The sequence below is a fragment of the Patiria miniata genome, unplaced genomic scaffold (assembly GCF_015706575.1).
Source record: "Patiria miniata isolate m_02_andy unplaced genomic scaffold, ASM1570657v1 HiC_scaffold_22, whole genome shotgun sequence".
NCBI lineage: Eukaryota > Metazoa > Echinodermata > Asteroidea > Valvatida > Asterinidae > Patiria > Patiria miniata.
The window spans coordinates 14,114,117-14,134,332 of record NW_024037061.1 but is presented as its reverse complement, the minus strand read 5'-3'; the positions used below and the strand labels follow the sequence as shown (position 1 = coordinate 14,134,332).

The following is a 20,216-nucleotide window of genomic DNA, read 5'->3' as shown; positions in this document are numbered from 1 at the left end:
CACTGTGCATGCATGGTCGCAAATGACGCGAGTGATGGCACTATTTGACTTGATCAAACTCTTGTTGTTAAACAGACTTCCGACCCCACGCCCTCCGATAACCAAAAAAACCTACCATATAATGTATGTTTTACTAGCAACAAAATAACCATTCGTTCATTTGGTCATTCTACTCTGGAGAGGGGGAAAATCGACCCCGTAATCTGTGTTGAAATACCACCCTGGCAACGCCGCGTTTTCGTTTGGCCGAGCGGCCAACAGGGAAACAAGTTTATTACAGCCGTCTTCATCCCACTGATTGGCTGGTCTGATAAGACAGAGATTAGGGGGGGGGGGGGTCCACAGGCCCAGATTGTATCTGCCTGAGATTCAATAATACGAACTGTGCAAATATTTTCCCAGCAAACTGATAAGGCTGCTTGAAATAATGCCCTCGGCGTTTGTCGGTTGGCTTTTTTTTTTGTTGGAGGGGGATTTTTGCTCATTGGTGTGTCATTTTACTACGCTGCCCCACAGTGTGTGTGCACAGCCAGATTTACAATTTCTGCTCTGCATGATTTCAAATTCAAGAGGCGGTCACGGACGTAACAGGAGGCTGGGCACTCACCAGCGAGGAAATTGGATTGTGCAAATCTCATCTGCTTTTCATCTTCCAAGTGGACGGAAGTAATTTACGTAGGAATTAATCCAAAGGTCTGAGTGTGGAAAATAATGCTACGCTGAAGTGTTCATCAATAAATGTGCACGTACTACAGGAATGTGACTGCTTTGGATTTATTCATGCACCGGTAAATGTGATTGTTTTGTGAGGAAGTCAACTGTGTGCTTGAGATTGAATTCTCAGTGATTTGAGTCTTCCTAGCAGGAAATCTTTCAAGGTAGCTCTACATATTTTTTTTGTCTTCCAAAGGTGAGGATATTTACTTGGGGGGGGGGGGGGGGGCTTGCACTTTTGGATTTAAATAAGAAATGTATTTAAACTACCTACATCTTATAGCATATACATTCTGTATAGTATGCTACATGTATACAAGTTTGAAAAATGTTAAGTTTCAAAAAGGATTTTTCCAAAATAGGCTGCAAGTTGCAAGAACTAGTTCTGAGAGCAATGCTTCGAAATTAAACAAATTGGTCAAAGTTACATGTATATCAACATTAATTTTTTTCATCAGAATCACAAGCACAGAAATACAGAACTTGAAGAGTTGACAGTGTTTCTGTTGTTTGTAAAATACAAATAACTAGCAGAAAAACTGTATAAGAGGTAATAAATGTTTGAAAGACTGATTAGTTTGTTAGTAATTCATTCTCCAAACTTTCCAAAAATGCTTCCAAGTATTTCTATTTGAGAAAACTTTGCAAGTTGGAATATTTAATGAAATGTTTCTAAATTTTGAATAAGAAAAATATATCTTTGCATTTGAATAGCCATACAAACAATGAAGATATCTTCTCAATTTTATATTGCAAGGGTGTGATTTATCAGAAGAATCCCATATTCTTGAAGAATCCCTTATTCTCGAAGAATCCCTTATTCTCGAAGAATCCCCTTATATTCTTGAGGAATCCCTTATTCTCTTCGTGAAGAATCCCTTTTTCTCGAAGCATCCTCTTCGAAATCTCAGAGTATTTGGTGGTTTCCATAATGGTGTGATTACCTATAAATGTGTATGGAGAACAAAAGAAATGGGTATTGTAACAGGGTGCCTTTTATATGCAAACATACCATACATGGAGACCCTATGTTGGTCGGGAACCCTAAACCTTCTGCCGATTATTTCATGAATCTTTCATTTTCTCTCAATTTCGCCCCATGATATTGGCATTTTGCCTTTCTGACCGTCCTCATGTTCGGTACGCGTACACTATATTTGCATTGATTTCTTGCAGCCCCACTTAAATTAATTGCTTTGGATCAAGGTGCATCTTCACGATGATGCCGGGGCAATGAATCCCTAATGCATCGAGCCGCATGTTAAGTAAATTTACATTGAGGGATACAGATCGACTGGCACCATCCGTATTTGTCTCGTAATTAGGTTGTTGAAAGATCAGCAGTCGTGTACATGTACAAATGTACTTGTAGAGAGGCTTTTGGAGAATCTAATTAGGGCTGTATCGTTCGTTGTTAACTATCAGCTGTACGGTGCAACACAGTCATGCCGCAAAAGCACCGGGACAGACTCTTGTAATTTTGACAGGTGATTGTACAAATGGTTGTGTAGGATTTTGTTTTCTTACGTTGAGCAATTTGATTAATTATATTTGATTGGATTGGCAGGTACTGGTTTATTCACTTTACTACACTGTGTACACTGATGGAAATGGGTGAAATCTAGCCAGGGTTAGATTCTGTGTTGTTTATCAAACAGAACAGACGAGGGGCTATCAATTACAATGTGTGAAACTTGTAAAAGGCTTTTTTTAACTTTGTATGAGACATGGAACTGAAAAAGAAATTCCACCCTGTTTAATAAAGTTTACTAATTTAGAATAGCGCATATCCAGAAAATAAATCATGCTCCAAGGAATTTTCTTTAAAAGTTCAGACATCGGAACATAAAACATAGCTATCAATATTAATATAAACAGATTTAAACTTAAAAAAATACCATTATACATGTACAAATATAATATACCGTCATGGAGGAAGGCTTAGACTAAGATGCTAGAATTGGCCAAATGTTAAATTAATATGTACTCCTTGTATTCTTAAGGAATAGGCCTACTCAATGTCTTAATTAATCTTTTTTTATAATAACAGAATATCAGATTTGGTCTCAGGTTGCACCCCCATCCCTCATTTTCAGTTGAGAAGTAACTTTAACTTAAAGGCAAAAACAAAAACAAGTTCCGTTTCTGATTACATGGCATGTGAGAATGGTTAGGTATTTAGGTAGAGAGTTTTTGGGGGCAATTTTTTTTTGCATACGATCATATGGAGGTGTCTGCCTGTAGTCAAGGGTAATTGATGGCTTTCAGGTTTTTCCTCATTTTCCCCCAAAAAAATTAGGGTAGGGTCTGTCCAAATAGGGTAGGTACTAGGTAGGGTATCTGGAAGCAGAACTATTTTTGGTTGGCCTAAGCACTGTTCCCCTCCCCCCCCCCCCCCCCAAAAAAAAGGAAAAGAAACAAGTTTCCATTGTAAAATTATCTTTCAATTTCAAATGTCATAGAACATGTAGAAGAGCAATAGCACATCTCAGGAGCCCAATCACATTGCAACACCTGCATGCAAAATTTCTCTAAATATTTACAAAAGATCCGTGCATCGATGGCATTAAGAAATTTCTCCATCTAATTAAAAACATTTGCTGTTTGGCATGAGCGTTCCTTTGAGTATATGACCTTGGCATTTAATTCCTAAGCCTTTCTACCCAAATGTTAAGACTGTAATCACGACTAACACAGTTTTATGGAAAACAAAATTGCCTTGGGGCAAGTCCGTCCATCCTTTTGTTCAGTGCAATCCTCGATCATTTCAAAGTTGCCATACATTTCTGTTTAAAATTTAGTGAGCATAGGCTATGCATTGACGAACTTGTTTTTTATCTGTTCATGTACAAAATTACACAAGTCGTACTTGTGCACATACATGTGCATGTTTTAAGCCGATGTGTACATACTGTGACGGAAAGTGAAGTTTTATGCCCTTGTTCATGTTATTGTATTCTAATCTTATGAATGAACTGTAGTATAGTACGCCCGTGACTGGGTGTGGCTTAGCAGTCAGGGTGTGCGTGTATGCACGCACGCGATTGGTTAACAAAGCCCCATATGTTTAGTGCATCATAATGGTTTAGTGCATGTGCTATGTATGCGCGTAAGTAGATTGCTACGTACGTACGCGCGGGAGGTTTCTGGCAAGTGGCAGCGAGCTGTACAAACGTGAGTTGAGTGTGCTCTCGCTGTGGCGTGTATTGCTATATGGTGATTTGCGCTATATGCTAGCTACGCGCGGGCGAACTGTTGGACAGTTTAGCCGTACACTTGTGGGTGCATTGTGGTTGATTGGGGCTGGGCCCATGGTTTCGTAGTGCTACGTGCGCACAAACCATATCTCCACAGTGGCACTGAGCTATGCAATGCGATATTGTTTAGGCAGTGCAGCATTGGTTGTTGCGTTGCTGGAGTGTTTCTATATTGCAGCATTGGTCTGTGCATTGCTATAGCGTTCATGTATTGCAGCATTGGTTGTGCATTGCTGTAGTGTTCATGTATTGCAGCATTGGTTGTGCATTGCTGTAGTGTTCCTATGTTGCAGCATTGGTTGTGCATTGCTATAGCGTTCCTGTGATGCAGCATTAGTTTGTGCAGTGATTATTGGAGTGAGCAGTGCGATATTAGTTGTATATTGCAAATAGGGCTCATATTCGAAAACCACAGGTTGTAATAAAGCTACCCAAGACAATTACTCCCAAATCACTGAATCATAAATTTGTTGTCTCTGAAATAAATCATTGTGTTACTTGAGATTACCGACCATTCAGTTGCCAGTTGTCCTTGTTATTGTGTTATTGCCTAGTTAACAGAAGGTTTAGGGATCAATTCCTGCGGCGGTAGATTTCCACCCAAAACGAGCCTGCATCCTTAGCCTTTAGACTGCTTTGTGTAGTCCCTGGTCCGAGGAATAACTTGGTTCGGGAACAGTCCCGCCACAAATGGTGTCAGAAGTGGGATTGGAATTGATTAAGGTGACTTCTCTGTTGACTAATAGAATTGCACAATTGGTCTTCACGTGTTGTTGATTTCGGTGGTGATTTTTGGGTAGAGATGAGCGATCCAGGCTCGAAAGGTCGAATTGGCACCTCGAGTGCTGAGGTCGAGGTGCAACGACTGCGGATGGAAAACCAAATACTGCAGTGGGAAAAGGACCTCACTGAAAAGAAGTTGGCGCTAGCTGCCATGGACTTGCAGTCGGGTGATTCCCCAAATGGAGGAAACGGGGGTACACAAGCCGAGAGAGGGCGTGTGCGCCGTCGTGTTGATTCCGATGTTGAGTTTAGGTTGCCCGAAGAGACATCTGGGTATGTCTCTGGAGCGACGGGGAGAGAGTCAGGTGCAGGTGTGGTGCCTGAGTTGGCCCCTAAAGTGGGGAGGGGGGTGAGCTTTATTGAAAGTACACCTCAGAAAGGACAAAGCTCAGGGGTGTTCCCCCGAGCACAGTCAACGCCTATTTCTAGGGAGACGGAGGGTCCTAATGGGGATCTGTTGTCGTTCACGCCTGAGGTTGGTGTGAGACGGGGTAGGGCGAGTACCAACCCGTTCGTTGAAGATAAGGAATTGTGTACTCCTAAACAGGTACATAGTGAACTGTTGAGTTTCGCGACTCGACCAGTCGAGGCAAAGAACGACAGTTCAGCTCAAGTTGACATCTCGTCAGTGGGTCCGTGGCCACTGAAAAGAGAGGCACGGGTCCATGGTGGTGTGGGTCAGATGGGTAGTTTGGAGCGACCAAATCGCAGGCCAAACATAACCCCTGATCGGTACAGTGGGAAGGTACTCTGGAAGGAGTACTTCCGCCATTTTGAGTCATGTCGTGAGGTGAATATGTGGAGCGAGGAGCAGGCTGCGAGGTGGTTAGCCGCAAGCTTGCAGGGAGACGCTCTACGGTTGTTGGGTGACTCAGGCCACAAGTACAAGTACAATGCACTTGTTAAGCTGCTGGAGCGCAGGTTTGGGTCAGCTCGACAGAGTGAAAATTATCTTGTCGAATTGAGACATCGACGCCAAAAGCCAAAGGAGGGCTTGCAGGAATTAGGGCAAGCGATTCACGAGTTAACAGCAAGAGCATACCCTGAGTTGCAGGAGGATGCTCGGGAGAGGTTGGCTAAGAACCACTTCATAGACGCCGTTGATTGTCATTCAGTCAGGGAGGGCATTCATCGGGCTCGTCCAAAGACTTTGGATGAAGCGGTCCAGGCTGCCCTAGAGACAGAGAACTTTGATAAGGTCGAACAGCAAAGGTTGTTTGACCGGAAGCCCGCCAAGCTGGCGAGAGCTGTTGACTCCGGAACAGAGCAGAGGTTTGAGACTTTAGAGAAAAGTATCGGTGAACAGGCCCAGGCATTGAAGTCTGTGGCTGAATTGGTAAAGTCGTTGTCGACTCAGATTAAGGGTCAGGGTCAGGTTCAGGGCATGCCCCCCAAAACGAACAAGCCCAGTACCCTGAAGTGCTTCAGGTGTGGTGAGATAGGGCATTTCGCCCGGGAGTGTCAGAAACATCCACAACAGGGAAACGGCAGTCAGCCCCCCGTAGGACCCGCGGGAAGGCTGAGTGGACAAAAGGGTCCAAAAGACAACAAAGTGACAGCGAGGGAGGTAGTAGAGAAAAGAGGTCAAAGCATGGGGATGGGCAACGAGTAATAACTCTGCCCAACCCAAGTCGCGGCCCTCGTTATGGTTTATTTGTTGATGGAATGGTGAGAGGGACCAAGTGTCGGTTTTTGATTGACACGGGGTCCACCGACACCTTGATAAGTAGTACGGTGTACTATCAAATTCCAAAGGAGAAGAGACCTGTCTTAGAGACGGAGGAGGTCCAGGTGAAGCAAGTAGACGGTAGTCGATTGCCCGTGCTTGGCATAGCTTGGGTGGAGGTGCAAGTTGGTGGAACCACGCACCAAGTAAGGGCGGTGTTTACCGAAATGAAGTATAGTGGCATCCTGGGCATGGATTTTCTCGTGCCAACAGGTGGAAACATTGACTTCCAGTCAAGAGAGTGGAGGCTCAATGGTGAGCGAATCAGGTGCACAAACGGTGCCGGTGAGCCCTTTGTGGGACGTGTAGTGGTTTCAAAAACTACAGTGATTCCGTCCGGTCATGAGGCCATGGTCCCAGGTATAATTGCCCGGAAGGGTGCCGACTTGGTCGGGCCAGCCATGGTGGAACCAATTGAAGGTGGCGGTGACCTAGCTAAGAAGGGTTTAGTTTTGGCCAGATCTCTGCTTGAGACTGAAGCAGAGGTTATTCCGTTGCGGGTCTTCAATCCCGGAAGGGAGAAAAGAGTTGCACGTGAGGGGACGACAGCGGGAACGATCTCCCAGGTAGAGGTGGGTTCAATTCATGGTGAGTTGGATGTGGTGGCAAATGCTGGTGAGGAGTTACCCCAGCACTTGCAAGATTTGTTTGAGAGGGGTACAGCCAAGGTAGAGGCTACGTACCATGAGGATGTCCGGAAATGTTTAGTTGACTTTCAGGATGTATTGTCTAAGGGTGACCACGACATTGGTCGCACGGATGTGGTCCAGCATCACATAAGCACTGGTGATGCTAAACCGGTGAGAGAACGGATGAGGCGTCATCCGTATTGCCATCAGGAGGAAATCCAGAGACAAGTCGGTGATTTGGGAAAGAGGGGGGTGATTGAACCTTCTGACAGTCCATGGGCGGCAAATGTTGTTTTGGTTGACAAAAAGGATGGTACGAAACGCTTCTGTATTGATTATAGAAAGTTGAATTCGGTGACCATCAAGGATGCCTATCCTGTGCCGCGCATTGATGAAACATTCGATGCGTTGAGTGGGGCGAAGTGGTTTTGTACACTTGACTTGGCGTCGGGGTACTGGCAAGTCGCTTTGGATGAGGACGCCAGCCAAAAGTCGACATTTGTAGTGAGAAGCGGGTTGTACCGGTGGAAATGCATGCCTTTTGGGCTGTGCAATGCCCCGGCAACATTTGAGCGGCTCATGGAAAAGGTTATGGCCGGCTTGCAATGGGAAATCCTACTGATTTATTTGGATGACGTCATCGTGTTTGGTCAATCGGTGACGGAGACCCTAGAACGTCTCCGAGTTGTGTTGGGGAGGCTTAGAGACGCTGGGCTCAAACTCAAGCCCAGCAAGTGTCATTTGTTTCAGAGGTCAGTGACTTACCTCGGGCACATTGTGTCCTCAGAAGGGGTAGCCACGGATCCTCAGAAGATCGAGGCAGTCGCAAAGTGGCCGGTCCCGAGGTGTGTACGAGATGTTAGAAGCTTTTTGGGCCTCGCATCGTACTACCGGAAGTTCATAAAGGGGTTTGCAGAAGTGGCAAGTCCACTTCATGCCTTGACCGAGAAATCAAGAGAGTTTGTGTGGACTGAGAGTTGTCAGGAGGCATTTGACGAGCTGAAGGGCAGGCTTCAGGCCGCCCCAGTTTTGTCATACCCAATGCCCGAGGGCGACTTTATCTTGGACACTGATGCCAGCGGTGAAGGTATCGGGGCGGTGTTGTCGCAGGTCCAGGGTGGTGACGAAAAAGTGCTTGCGTATGCGAGCCGGAAGCTCAGCAAACCTGAGCGAAATTACTGTGTCACTCGTAAAGAGTTGTTGGCTGTGGTTGTGTACTTGAAGTATTTCAAACAATACTTGTACGGCCGCAGGGTGACGGTCAGAACTGACCATGCCGCATTGCGGTGGGTACTTAATTTCAAGAACCCCGAGGGTCAGCTGGCGAGGTGGATGGAAGTCCTGTCCCAATACGACTTAGTGGTTGAGCACAGAAGCGGCAAGAAGCATGGTAATGCTGATGGGTTGTCGAGGCGGCAATGCAAACAGTGCGGCCGGGAGGAGGTGGTCAGCGAGGCAATTGGTGTAGTACCCGAGGTTCAGCCTCAGGGGAGTGAGTTTTTGGTTAGGGGCGTAGCTGCCCAACCAACCCTGTCTCGAAGTGCTTTAAAGGAAGCACAGTCACAGGATGACACCATGAGCTGGCTCATGAAGTTGAAGGAGGACGGCGATAGTCGTCCTGAGTGGAAGACGGTCTCGCACTTGTCGGCAGCCTGTAAGACCTATTGGTCACAGTGGGACCAGTTAGAGGTCCGGGAAGGAGTTCTACATAGGCGATGGGACTCCGATGACGGGAAGTCCATCCGATGGCTGTTGGTGTTGCCATCAAAGTTCCGGAAGGAAATTCTGTCTGAGTTGCACGGTGGGCAACTTAGTGGTCACTTGGGGGTTAGCAAAACTCTGGCCAAAGTCAAAGCCAGGTACTTCTGGCCAGGCATGTCTGCGGACGTGCGGTCATTTCTCCGGGGCTGCAATATCTGTGCCAGGAGAAAGTCGGCTGCAAAGAAGAGGGTTGCGCCCTTACAGCAGTATCGAGTTGGTGTTCCGATGGAGCGAGTAGCAATAGACTTGCTCGGGCCATTGCCCGTCACGGACAATGGTAATCGTTGGGTGATGGTGGTTGGCGACTACTGCACTAAGTGGATGGAAGCATTTCCGCTTCCTGACGCTACTGCAGTTACAGTTGCGCACACTTTGGTGACTGAGTTTGTCTGTCGATTCGGGGTGCCCCAAGAACTTCACTCTGATCAGGGCACAAACTTTGAGTCGGAGGTGTTCAGTAAAATGTGCCAAATCCTCGGCATATCGAAGACTCGGACAACCGCCTATAATCCGAAATCGGACGGCATGGTTGAGAGGTTTAATAAAACCTTGGTCAACATCGTGGCGGTGCTGATTGACCCTGGGCGAAGGCAGAAAGATTGGGATGAGTTCCTCCCCTTTGCCACCTTCGCTTACAGGTGCACGCCGCAAGACTCGATTGGGGAATCCCCCAACATGATGATGTTGGGGAGAGAGGTGAATGTCCCAGTGGATCTGGTGACAGGGTGTCCTGAGGTTGAGGAGGAGATGACTGCAGACTTCGCCGAAAGGTTGCGAAGTGATATGCAGGAGGCCCATAAAAGGGCTAGGGAGTGCCTCGGGAAAAGTGCCCGGAGGCAAAAGAAGAACTTTGACAGAAGAGCATCTGAGCATGGGTTGAAGGAGGGCCAATTTGTGTGGCTACACAACCCTGCAAAGAAAAAGCACATGTCCCCTAAATTACAACTTAGGTGGGAAGGACCATGGCTGATTCTTAAAAGGTTGTCAGATGTGACGGTTCGAATCCAGCTTAAGCGTGGTAGCAAACCAAAGGTTGTCCATGTGGACCGACTCAAACCATATGTCGGTGAGGCCATCGAATCTTGGGATTGTCCATCAAGGGACGAGGTGACAGAAAACCTCCCCATGGTGACGGAGGGTCAGTATGACCAAGGTTCAGCTGAGGAGTTGGTAGATGAGTACCCTGTGGTGGATGAGGCCATTACAGAGGAACCGGTTCCAGACAGTAGAGTCAGTCTGCCCGAGAGGCAAGACATGTCACCGCCCAGGCGGTATCCTAAGCGGTCACATAGGTTACCCCTGCGGTTTCGCTAAGATAGTAGGTGTGGCTTTGATTCCATAATTGTTTTCTGGGTGAGGTCGAAACTAAGTTGTGGTGTATATATTTTGAATTCTTCTTTCCTTTGTGTTTTTCAGGAGTTGAAGAAAATTGATTCTCAGCATGACGAAGGGTGAGCCGAGGCGATACAAGTGCCGTGAGTGTACCAGTTGGTACCTGCATCGGGCAAGCCTATGGCGCCATATCAGAGACATCCATGGGCCGGCGACGAACACCTTGATGTGTAGCAGGTGCGATTACGTTGCAGGTCAGGTGTATATCCTCCAGCATCACATGGAGACGGTACACTAAATTGGTGTGGTGAAGGGTGCAGCTGGTCCTTCCCAGGCACCAGAGTCTTGGAGCGTCAGTACGGTGACAAAGGTCGCAGAGAGCCGTGCAGCAGGTCCGGGTACGTCCTCCAGTGCTGGGTTGCCACCGGCAGCAGTGCCAAGTGGGGTCACGCCAGTCGTCGATGCACTGTCCCTGTCAGCCTCACCAATCCCAGAATCCCCGAAAGTGTCAACCTCGCCAAAGTTGGTTGTCCCTCCTTTTCGCCCCTTGGGAGGCAAGCCGAAGGGGATGATGCAGATGGTGAGAGCGGCCGAGGTTACGTCCCCATCCTCAGCATCACAGTCTTCATCCCAGGAGGAAGAGGAGATGTTCCCCACTCAGAAAAGGGAGGATCCTCCGAAGAAGAGAAGGCGCACAGCTACCGTCCGAGAGTACACCTGCATGCAGATTTTCCTCGATGGGAAAGTGGTCAAGACGGATGAGCATAATAGCGTCTACACGAAGCAGATAGAGGTAGATGATGAGGGAAAGCCAACCGGGAAATAAACAGGACGACGCGTTCAAGTTTAGGTTTTTGTTCATTATTCTGATTAACCAAGTTTCTTAAGGTTTCCAAAGTGTTGAACAGTTCAAAGTTTTCCAAAAGGTTTTTTAAAATTAAGGTTTATTGTCGGTAAAAAGAGAGAGAAAAAAATAAATAATAATAATAGAATCAGTCTTGAAATCATATAGAAAAATCTTACAAAATCTGCTGATGTGAATTTCGATGTATAAAGAAATCTTTATTTTATATAAAACAGAAATCCTAATTAACAATTTCGTAGATCTTGTTAAACGCCTAATTTTTGCACTGGGTGATTCCTCGTAAAAACAAATTGTGTAAATATTAAAAATTGACAAATTCGTAGCCAAGACTCTGTAAAATTTATCCTAGTCAAATCATGTAAAATTTCGAGTTGAGGAAATCTTACATCATATTTAATGTGTATTTCATTATTTCAGAATTATCTTAACATTCCAGCAGGTGATCAAGCGAAAAATTATTTCAGAGCATTTATATTTTAATCGTTGTAAAATCAGTGGAAATAATCTGTAAAATTTCTTGTGAATTTTTAATGAGCTGAATTTAAGGAAAATTGTGTACGATCATTCCCTGTAAAATCTTGTGAATATTTAATTAGCAAACTTTGGTGTTCCTGTACATGTAGAGTACATGTAAGGCAAGTGCCCTTATCCGGTGTATAAGAGCTTGTGAATATTTAATGAGCTTTGAAATCTGCCCCCCCCCCCTTATGTTTTGTATTATAATTTAAAGAAAAAGTTAAGCTTTAAGTTTTATATTGTAATTTAAAGAAGAAGTTAAGATTTAGTCACACTTTCCTTTTATTTTTTTTATTTATGGCTTAGAGTTGGGGACAATCTCTGCCATTGGTCGGGCCCATGTGACGGAAAGTGAAGTTTTATGCCCTTGTTCATGTTATTGTATTCTAATCTTATGAATGAACTGTAGTATAGTACGCCCGTGACTGGGTGTGGCTTAGCAGTCAGGGTGTGCGTGTATGCACGCACGCGATTGGTTAACAAAGCCCCATATGTTTAGTGCATCATAATGGTTTAGTGCATGTGCTATGTATGCGCGTAAGTAGATTGCTACGTACGTACGCGCGGGAGGTTTCTGGCAAGTGGCAGCGAGCTGTACAAACGTGAGTTGAGTGTGCTCTCGCTGTGGCGTGTATTGCTATATGGTGATTTGCGCTATATGCTAGCTACGCGCGGGCGAACTGTTGGACAGTTTAGCCGTACACTTGTGGGTGCATTGTGGTTGATTGGGGCTGGGCCCATGGTTTCGTAGTGCTACGTGCGCACAAACCATATCTCCACAGTGGCACTGAGCTATGCAATGCGATATTGTTTAGGCAGTGCAGCATTGGTTGTTGCGTTGCTGGAGTGTTTCTATATTGCAGCATTGGTCTGTGCATTGCTATAGCGTTCATGTATTGCAGCATTGGTTGTGCATTGCTGTAGTGTTCATGTATTGCAGCATTGGTTGTGCATTGCTGTAGTGTTCCTATGTTGCAGCATTGGTTGTGCATTGCTATAGCGTTCCTGTGATGCAGCATTAGTTTGTGCAGTGATTATTGGAGTGAGCAGTGCGATATTAGTTGTATATTGCAAATAGGGCTCATATTCGAAAACCACAGGTTGTAATAAAGCTACCCAAGACAATTACTCCCAAATCACTGAATCATAAATTTGTTGTCTCTGAAATAAATCATTGTGTTACTTGAGATTACCGACCATTCAGTTGCCAGTTGTCCTTGTTATTGTGTTATTGCCTAGTTAACAGAAGGTTTAGGGATCAATTCCTGCGGCGGTAGATTTCCACCCAAAACGAGCCTGCATCCTTAGCCTTTAGACTGCTTTGTGTAGTCCCTGGTCCGAGGAATAACTTGGTTCGGGAACAGTCCCGCCACAATACACATACATGCTAATGTGCGTGTACTTAATTGATGTGGGGATCAGATAACATTTTCCAATCTTTATCATGTTTATGGAGACCGGCAGTCATTCATGTGGTCCAATAAAAGCAGGCCTGGATAATCTCCTGACCAGCTTGTTTTCAATGTCATCAAGAATTATCTTGTTTTGTTTGTTTGAGGCAGGATGTATGTGTAGGATTCCAAGGTTAGGTTGATGGCTTTTTTTAAATGTATTTTTGCTGGACATAACTGTTCTCTAAAAGAATCACTAATTGCCTGACTTACTCCCCCACTCCCCGACTCACTGACTCCCCGACTGATTGACTGACTGACTCCCCTGACTGACGGGGTCACTGAGACAAATGCTGGCCTAAACTAAGACGTTTTTGTACTGAACAACAAAGATAGCCAAGTCTTTTTTTTTTTTGCTTTTTTTTTGGCAAGCCTATTCGGATTCGTTTTTTTCTTTTTTTCTTTTGGCGGTTGTTTTCTTAAAGTCTACAGAACTGTGTGCTTTCTGTCATGTTTGTGATATTCGGATACATTGTGCTAAATTAAGCGATAGTGAACAACTTTAAGCCCAGTTAACCTTTAACATTCTAAATTATCAAATTAGGATGCGAGCCGGAGTGTCATTACTGGATGTATGGTAACCAGGCAACCAGACATTCACACCACGCTTTGCCGCACACTGATTTGTGCAAACGACAGGACGTTTTCCCATCATGCCACACATTCGACTGTCACAAACATCTCTGGAAGTCAGCCGCGCGGGCCCCTGAGGTCCCCCCCAACCCTTCGAACCTTTGCTCCCATTAATTCTCAATTTGTCACAGGCCCTGAATTGGTTGTGACCCTCGGACTAATTGCGATATTTATCAAACCTCATTTACATGTAGAATATTTGCTGCACAGAAGTTGAGAGGCTCTGTTATCTTTTACGCCCCACTTTTTTTTTTACACGCGGGCATGGTGAACAGCGGTTTCTATGAGTTCGTTACAAGTGTCTATGAAGCATGAATTATAAACAGGTTAGGCCCGTTGTCACCTCATTTTTGTGTTCATGATACTTTATTGACATTTCGGTGAATGTTGGTAGATTGACATCGTATTTGGTGTGTTGTTTGCTGGTATTCAAGTTATTAATCTGTGTTCACCTTCTGATGCTGTTCGCTGTTTGTCAGTGTGCTACTGGTGTAGCTGCACCCAACTACCAAAGCAAAATGTAGGCGGACACGATCTGTACTGATGTCTCTGTCATGTCTGACTTTAATGTTGACAATGAACTGTCTCCAAAGATGAACACCGTGAGATCTGACAAGCAAATAACAATGATAATCATAAGTATGGATCTCAACAATTTGAAGGTTAATGTGGTAAATTTAGTCTTCACAAGGAATTATTCAATGAGACTCATATGACCTAAAGAAATGACAATGGACATTTGCATTACTATACTAGTAAGTAACATGCATGCATAAAAGACACAATTACTTGACTTAATAAACCATTATTTTCTAACTTAATCCTACATTTAAGAGAGTAAAACTGATCCAATATTACTAAGTAGGATATTTACCTCGTGGGCCTGTAGTGGGTGTGCTAAATAATCTTAGGATGGTTGCAGAAAAAAGCGGATTGAATCATCCTCAGCGCAGCAAACTGCTGAGCACATTGTTGGAGAATCAGGCCATGTGCAAGAAGCAAAGCATTATGGGAAAAGTAAAAGTTGCACAATTTTCCTCAAAGTTACTATAGTCTACAACAAAAACTAAATTACAATCAAACTAAAGTATCACAATATCAAAAAAGACCTCTCACTTAATGTTTGGACTATTTTACATGTAGAAAACTTTGATCACATGACCAAACAAACATGGCTGCCTCCTTAAGAATGCACATGTACTGAACAATAACAAAGATGGCTGTGCACATAAACAACCCAGTGTGTGCAGCAAGTACCTAGGCCAGTTCACCAAACACATACAATGTCTTATCTACATGTACAATGAAATGAAACTTCCTTCAACAGCATATTGTGGCTAGCATAATTCTAGGCTCTATTAACAAGTAAATGTAAGTAATTAGAGGGAAAAAGTGTCAATAAAAATGGAAACTTTGTCAGATTCTGTTACAACTGGTGTTTAGCGCCATCTGCAAATTGGAGAAATGAGTTGCCCTTATGGGTGTATACCTGTAAATAGGCCCAGAATTTTCGATGTTGACCAAATCACAATTTGTATGCCCTCAAAATTCTTTGCTGTTGGAGCATTTTGAGGGCCATGAAAGTGAAGGTTTGTAAACAAGATGGGTGGAAGCCGTGCACAGAGTGTGAGCTTCTATTTCTGTGTAATTCGCATGAAATTGGGCCCTAAAATTGCTCTATTTTGCAATGGAGTGCAGGCATCATTTTTGGAAGTGGCGATAGGCCACAGGACTACTTTTCTGGGTGATCATCTTTGGATAGAATTTTCTTCCAAACGTCATGGACGACTAAAAAAAAATTGAACAGAAAATGAAAGATTATGAAATATGCTTTCATTTGATGGGTGTCTCAAGCACCTTGGAATTGTGAGTATTTTTAATAATTTTCGGAAGTGCGCATAATTATCACTGCAGGTCTGTGGGAGTCGATTTGCAGGTCTGCACCCTTTAATACAGTACATGTAATATTTACCTTACTTTCAGTGTCAGCAATTGATCGCATGTTGACGCAGTCCCAGTACAGCAAGGGTTTGACTTTTATAAACCTCTTGGTGTCCAGCATGTATTCAGTGAACATGTACGTATGTGAAAACTCACTCGCTAGAAATCGTTCTTCTTTTTGGCCCATAGTGTACATACATTTATGTTGGGCTTGCAAACAATATATTTCATGTGTACATATGTTCAACATTAAAGTTACCAACATGTGGCTTTTGTCCTACTTGTGTTTGTGCAGTTTATTTGAAGCATGGAGGAAGGAACGCAAATGTGCTCAGCGCATCTAAAACATTGAGATTAAAAAAAAAGGAAATAAACATTTATGAACTCTGTAAGAATACTTCACACAACTTCTCTGGTAAAACAAAATCTGATTGCCAGAATTGCAATCCAGAGGGGTACATCCCACTTCACTCAATTTCTTTGTTCAACTTTTCAAAACAATGTAACTTGAGTCAGAATCCCACCAGAGCCACCATGTTTCAAGATTGGGTACTCTACAAATAATTATTATCGGGAGGTTAATCACGAGCCTTCATGAAGACTATTCATCATTGTCATTTCATGGAACTATAGAGCACACATAATTTATTCAAGGTCAAAGTTCATCAACGTATAATGTATGCATATTAATATTGATATAGTTCATTTGAAAATCTGAAAGATTCTAATTGTTCACACGTCGGTGTGAAACAAGACATTATGTGAAGCAGGTGGAAAAGGAAGGGACGGTAGATCAGGCAGAATTGGAAACTACTTTGCTTTCATTTTGTGGGGCAATCCAGCTTGATTCATCAGAATCACCCCTATTTGGAAAAAAGAAGATGGGACTCTTTAATAACGGGCTTCGATCTGCTTACCATTATGAGAGTTCAGCTATAGCACCTGCATGTGTGTGTGCACTTTGAGGAACGTTTTGTGAATTCAGCGCACTACATGTACGTTGCCGTGCCCCTATTAATTGGGCCATATCAGTGGCAAATCCTGTTATTGAAGCGATGTGACCTCATCACTCCACCTGTAATCAACTCAGACAGGGATGAGATGGGGCTCGTTTTCCCCGGAGGTCCGGTTAAAAAGAGGATGGCTGTTCACAGTACCATGGCTCATTAACCAATTAGGACAAGTGAAGGGAAGATCTCCATTTAAGTGATCGTTGTCATCCTTTCCATTCCCGTTGTTTGTTTTTTCTACAAGCACTTCATATTGGTCGTTTTATTTTGAAAGGATCTGTCTGTGGTTGTTTGGAATGAGACAGCATGCTGTCACTGCAAAATATGTTTATAAAAGTTAGTTGAAAATCATCTTGAAAAGTGTTGACTATTATACAAATATTGAGTGGCTCAGAGTGAAATGGGAGGATATTATCGCAAGGTAAAATCTGGACTTTTCCATTTCACGAGGCAAGCCGAGTGAACTGAAAAAGTCCAGATTTTACCGAGCAATAATTTTCCTCCCGTTTCACAATTTAAAGGGAAAATACAACATTTGCAAACATCAAAAAATAAAACTACCAAATCATTTTGAAATACCTTGCTGGACTGTTAGTGAATGACAGTGTAAAGCATCCTGTAAAATCATGGCACCTGGTATACTGTCATTTTCAAGAAAAGTGGTATTTTTGTATCAATTTCCAACGCTGATCGGCCGATCAGCGTTGGAAACAACTGGCTTTTTTTTCAAATACTGGCCCCAATTGACCATCACACTTGTTTGCAATCGATTACAAACCTATGAACGGGTACGAGCCAGCTAGACTGGTTCCCTGACCTTACAATTCCCCAATGTATGTTAAAGGCTCTGTTTCTTCTTATATGGAGTCAGGGAACCAGACTACAGGAAAATGATCGTTTTTCTTGGTTTTTATAGCATTTTCAAACACAAAACCTCAAAAAAGTCAGTGTAACTATATTTGCTATATATTTCCAACCCCCCAATTCCATCCATTTATGAAAATTACAGCAAAAGCAAATGATGTATATTCCCTTTAAAACCACTCAATATTTGTTTTATATAACTGACATATCCTTGTCATTTGATATATTTGAACTTTTATTTCAATAAAAACTGGAGGAAAATGTATTTCTCTCTTCCAAACCACCCCTTCACGAAAATGTATGAACCCAACGCTGTAGCCCTGGCTCTTTGGAACAATACGCGCAACGCTGAACGCGCACACCAGCATGCATTTGCACACAAATACCGCATCATGGAACAAGAATTATCCTAACTGTTCAATAGTATTTCCCATTCCCCATCGGCGGATAGTACTTTTTGAGCCGCGGCGTGAATGGGAGCAATAACGAATGTCACGTGATATGAGTTCCACCAATCAAATGACAAGGATATGTATGTCGGTATATAAAAACAAATAATGAATGTTTTTGAGTGCAATGGTAAAAATAATTTCATGAAATGACATATGAAATGTTCCATTCAACGAGATGAAGCCGAATGTAATGGAACATTCCATCTGTCACTGAATGAAATTTTTTTTTTCCATTGCACGAATGTGAAACATTCATTATTTGTTTTATACAACACCTGAATAAATCCTCGTCATCTGATTGGACATAACCACCATTAGTGTGACTGTGCAATGGAACTTCTATTTTTGCAGTGCAGCTGGGCCATGGGTTGGGACGAATAATTCAATGACATGTGATCAAGGACCCACCAACAGATGATGGGAATTTATTCAGGCGTTTTGGATGAACATGTAACGTTACCCCTACTACATAATAATCAAATTATTCTGTGTGCTGTTCCATGTTTAATGCAGATCTCGTAATCAAATTATGTTGGGTGACATTTGAAAATGAGAGTGATTGTCAGCAAATTTAATGGATGCATCCAATGCAGTTTTTTATAAACATTGTATATACAGTTTTTATAAAAACACATCGGTGACGGGCAAAACCCAATTGAATTTACATCTTCCGAAGCAGAATTTCATTTATGATTAGTTTGGCTGCGGTACCCACAAGCTTGGTCGAGTGGTAGGACATCTGCACTGGCAGGCAGAAGGTCGTGGGTTTGAGTCCCACCCAAGTAGCTTGTGAATTTTTCCTCATGAGCACTCTGACAACACTGAGTATACACTGTGTTTGTAAAAATACGTCAATGACGGGCAAAACCCAATTGTATGAGAAAATCGACATCTTTTTGCCAGTCACAGTGCATGTCACAAAATAGACCATTATCACATTGCGGTCATCCTGATTTTTTCCCATTCAAATCAACGTAACCAAAGCGAAGCTGGAAGGAACAAAGTAGTGTGGTTCCTTTTGCACAAACAACATTATCATTCAGTACTGTTATTGGATACAGGGAACATGACTGAAATGGTGGCAGCATGATAAAGGTCTATTAGTGACAGCTAGAGGACGAACAATTTTCACAGTTTATTTGAATAGCTATCACTTGACTTTATGTACCGGTAGTTGACTTGTGGTTGTGATTGATTATTGGGATTCCTGATGACTTGTCATTAAGCATGACCTTTCTACTCAAGCATGTCAAGTGATGTTTCACTGACGCATTTCCTTCAGACAGCGCTTTGGTGTTTTTCCCCCAACATTTTCATGTTCAATTAAGAAGGGGTTTAATTGACCACAAAATGCAAAAGTGGACTTGCAGCTTGAACAGTACAAGGTGCATCGTCACCACTCACAAGAGCTTACAATAGTAGGGAGATGCACGGCATGCACAAATGGGGCATGTATGGCATGTAGTATGCACAATTGATTTTATTCTGGATCTGCACCAACCCTTATCGTCTTTGCGCGAGTGTCATGCACCATCGGCAATGCGTTAAAGAGTCCTCCTTCGTTTTCCTTCTAACTTCTTCTTAGTGAACCATCAAGGTGTACTCGTGCATGTAGACAATGCATAACGTCTATTGCGTTGTTATATTTTTCTGCAGGGAGATGAGACAATGAACCTGTAGCTGTAAGCGAAGAGTGACATTGCTGAGGGGTCAGAGGTGACAGGATGAACGGGTCATGGAGTGATCAGGACCTGAGCAGGGAGTCAGATCTCACAGAGCCAGGTGATCATGAACTAGCAAACTATTAGGCTTTGGGAAGGAGGCCTGAATCGGGGTTAAAGGGATGATACAACATTTGCAAACATCAAAAAACGAAATGATCAAATAATCACAAAATACCTTACTGAATTGTTGGGGATTGACAGTCTAAAGCATCCTGTAAAATTGTGGCTCCTGGTGTGCTGACATTTTTACGAAAAACTGTATTTTTCCAACGCTGGTCGGCCGACCAGCGTTGGAAACAAACTGGCTTTTTTCCAAAACTGCTCCTAACTTTTCAGTTTGTTATTCCGCACTTTCTTTGCAATTGATTACACACCTGTGAAGGGGGTACAAGCCTGCTAGAGTGATTCTTTGACCTTACAATTCCCCAAAGTCTTTACATTTCTCCGTTTAATCTTAAGTGGGTCAGGGAACCAGACTACAAGAACATGATTGGAAGCCCAAAACGTGAAACAAGTCAGAAAATAACAATATTTGCTATAACATACTAATCCTCCAAA

At 43.3% G+C, this 20,216-nt stretch overlaps 1 protein-coding gene across 1 annotated transcript in view; it reads left to right on the top strand.

Moving 5' to 3' along the window:
* Positions 1-464: 464 nt before the first annotated feature.
* The window catches only part of LOC119730104, a 91,558-nt gene continuing 71,806 nt past the window's right edge, over positions 465-20,216 (top strand). The window contains exons 1-2 of the mRNA XM_038202887.1: positions 465-910; positions 19,591-19,716. Coding sequence (XP_038058815.1) covers positions 19,659-19,716 — 58 coding nt within the window. The 5' untranslated portion in view covers positions 465-910; positions 19,591-19,658. The remainder of the gene's footprint in view (positions 911-19,590; positions 19,717-20,216) is intronic.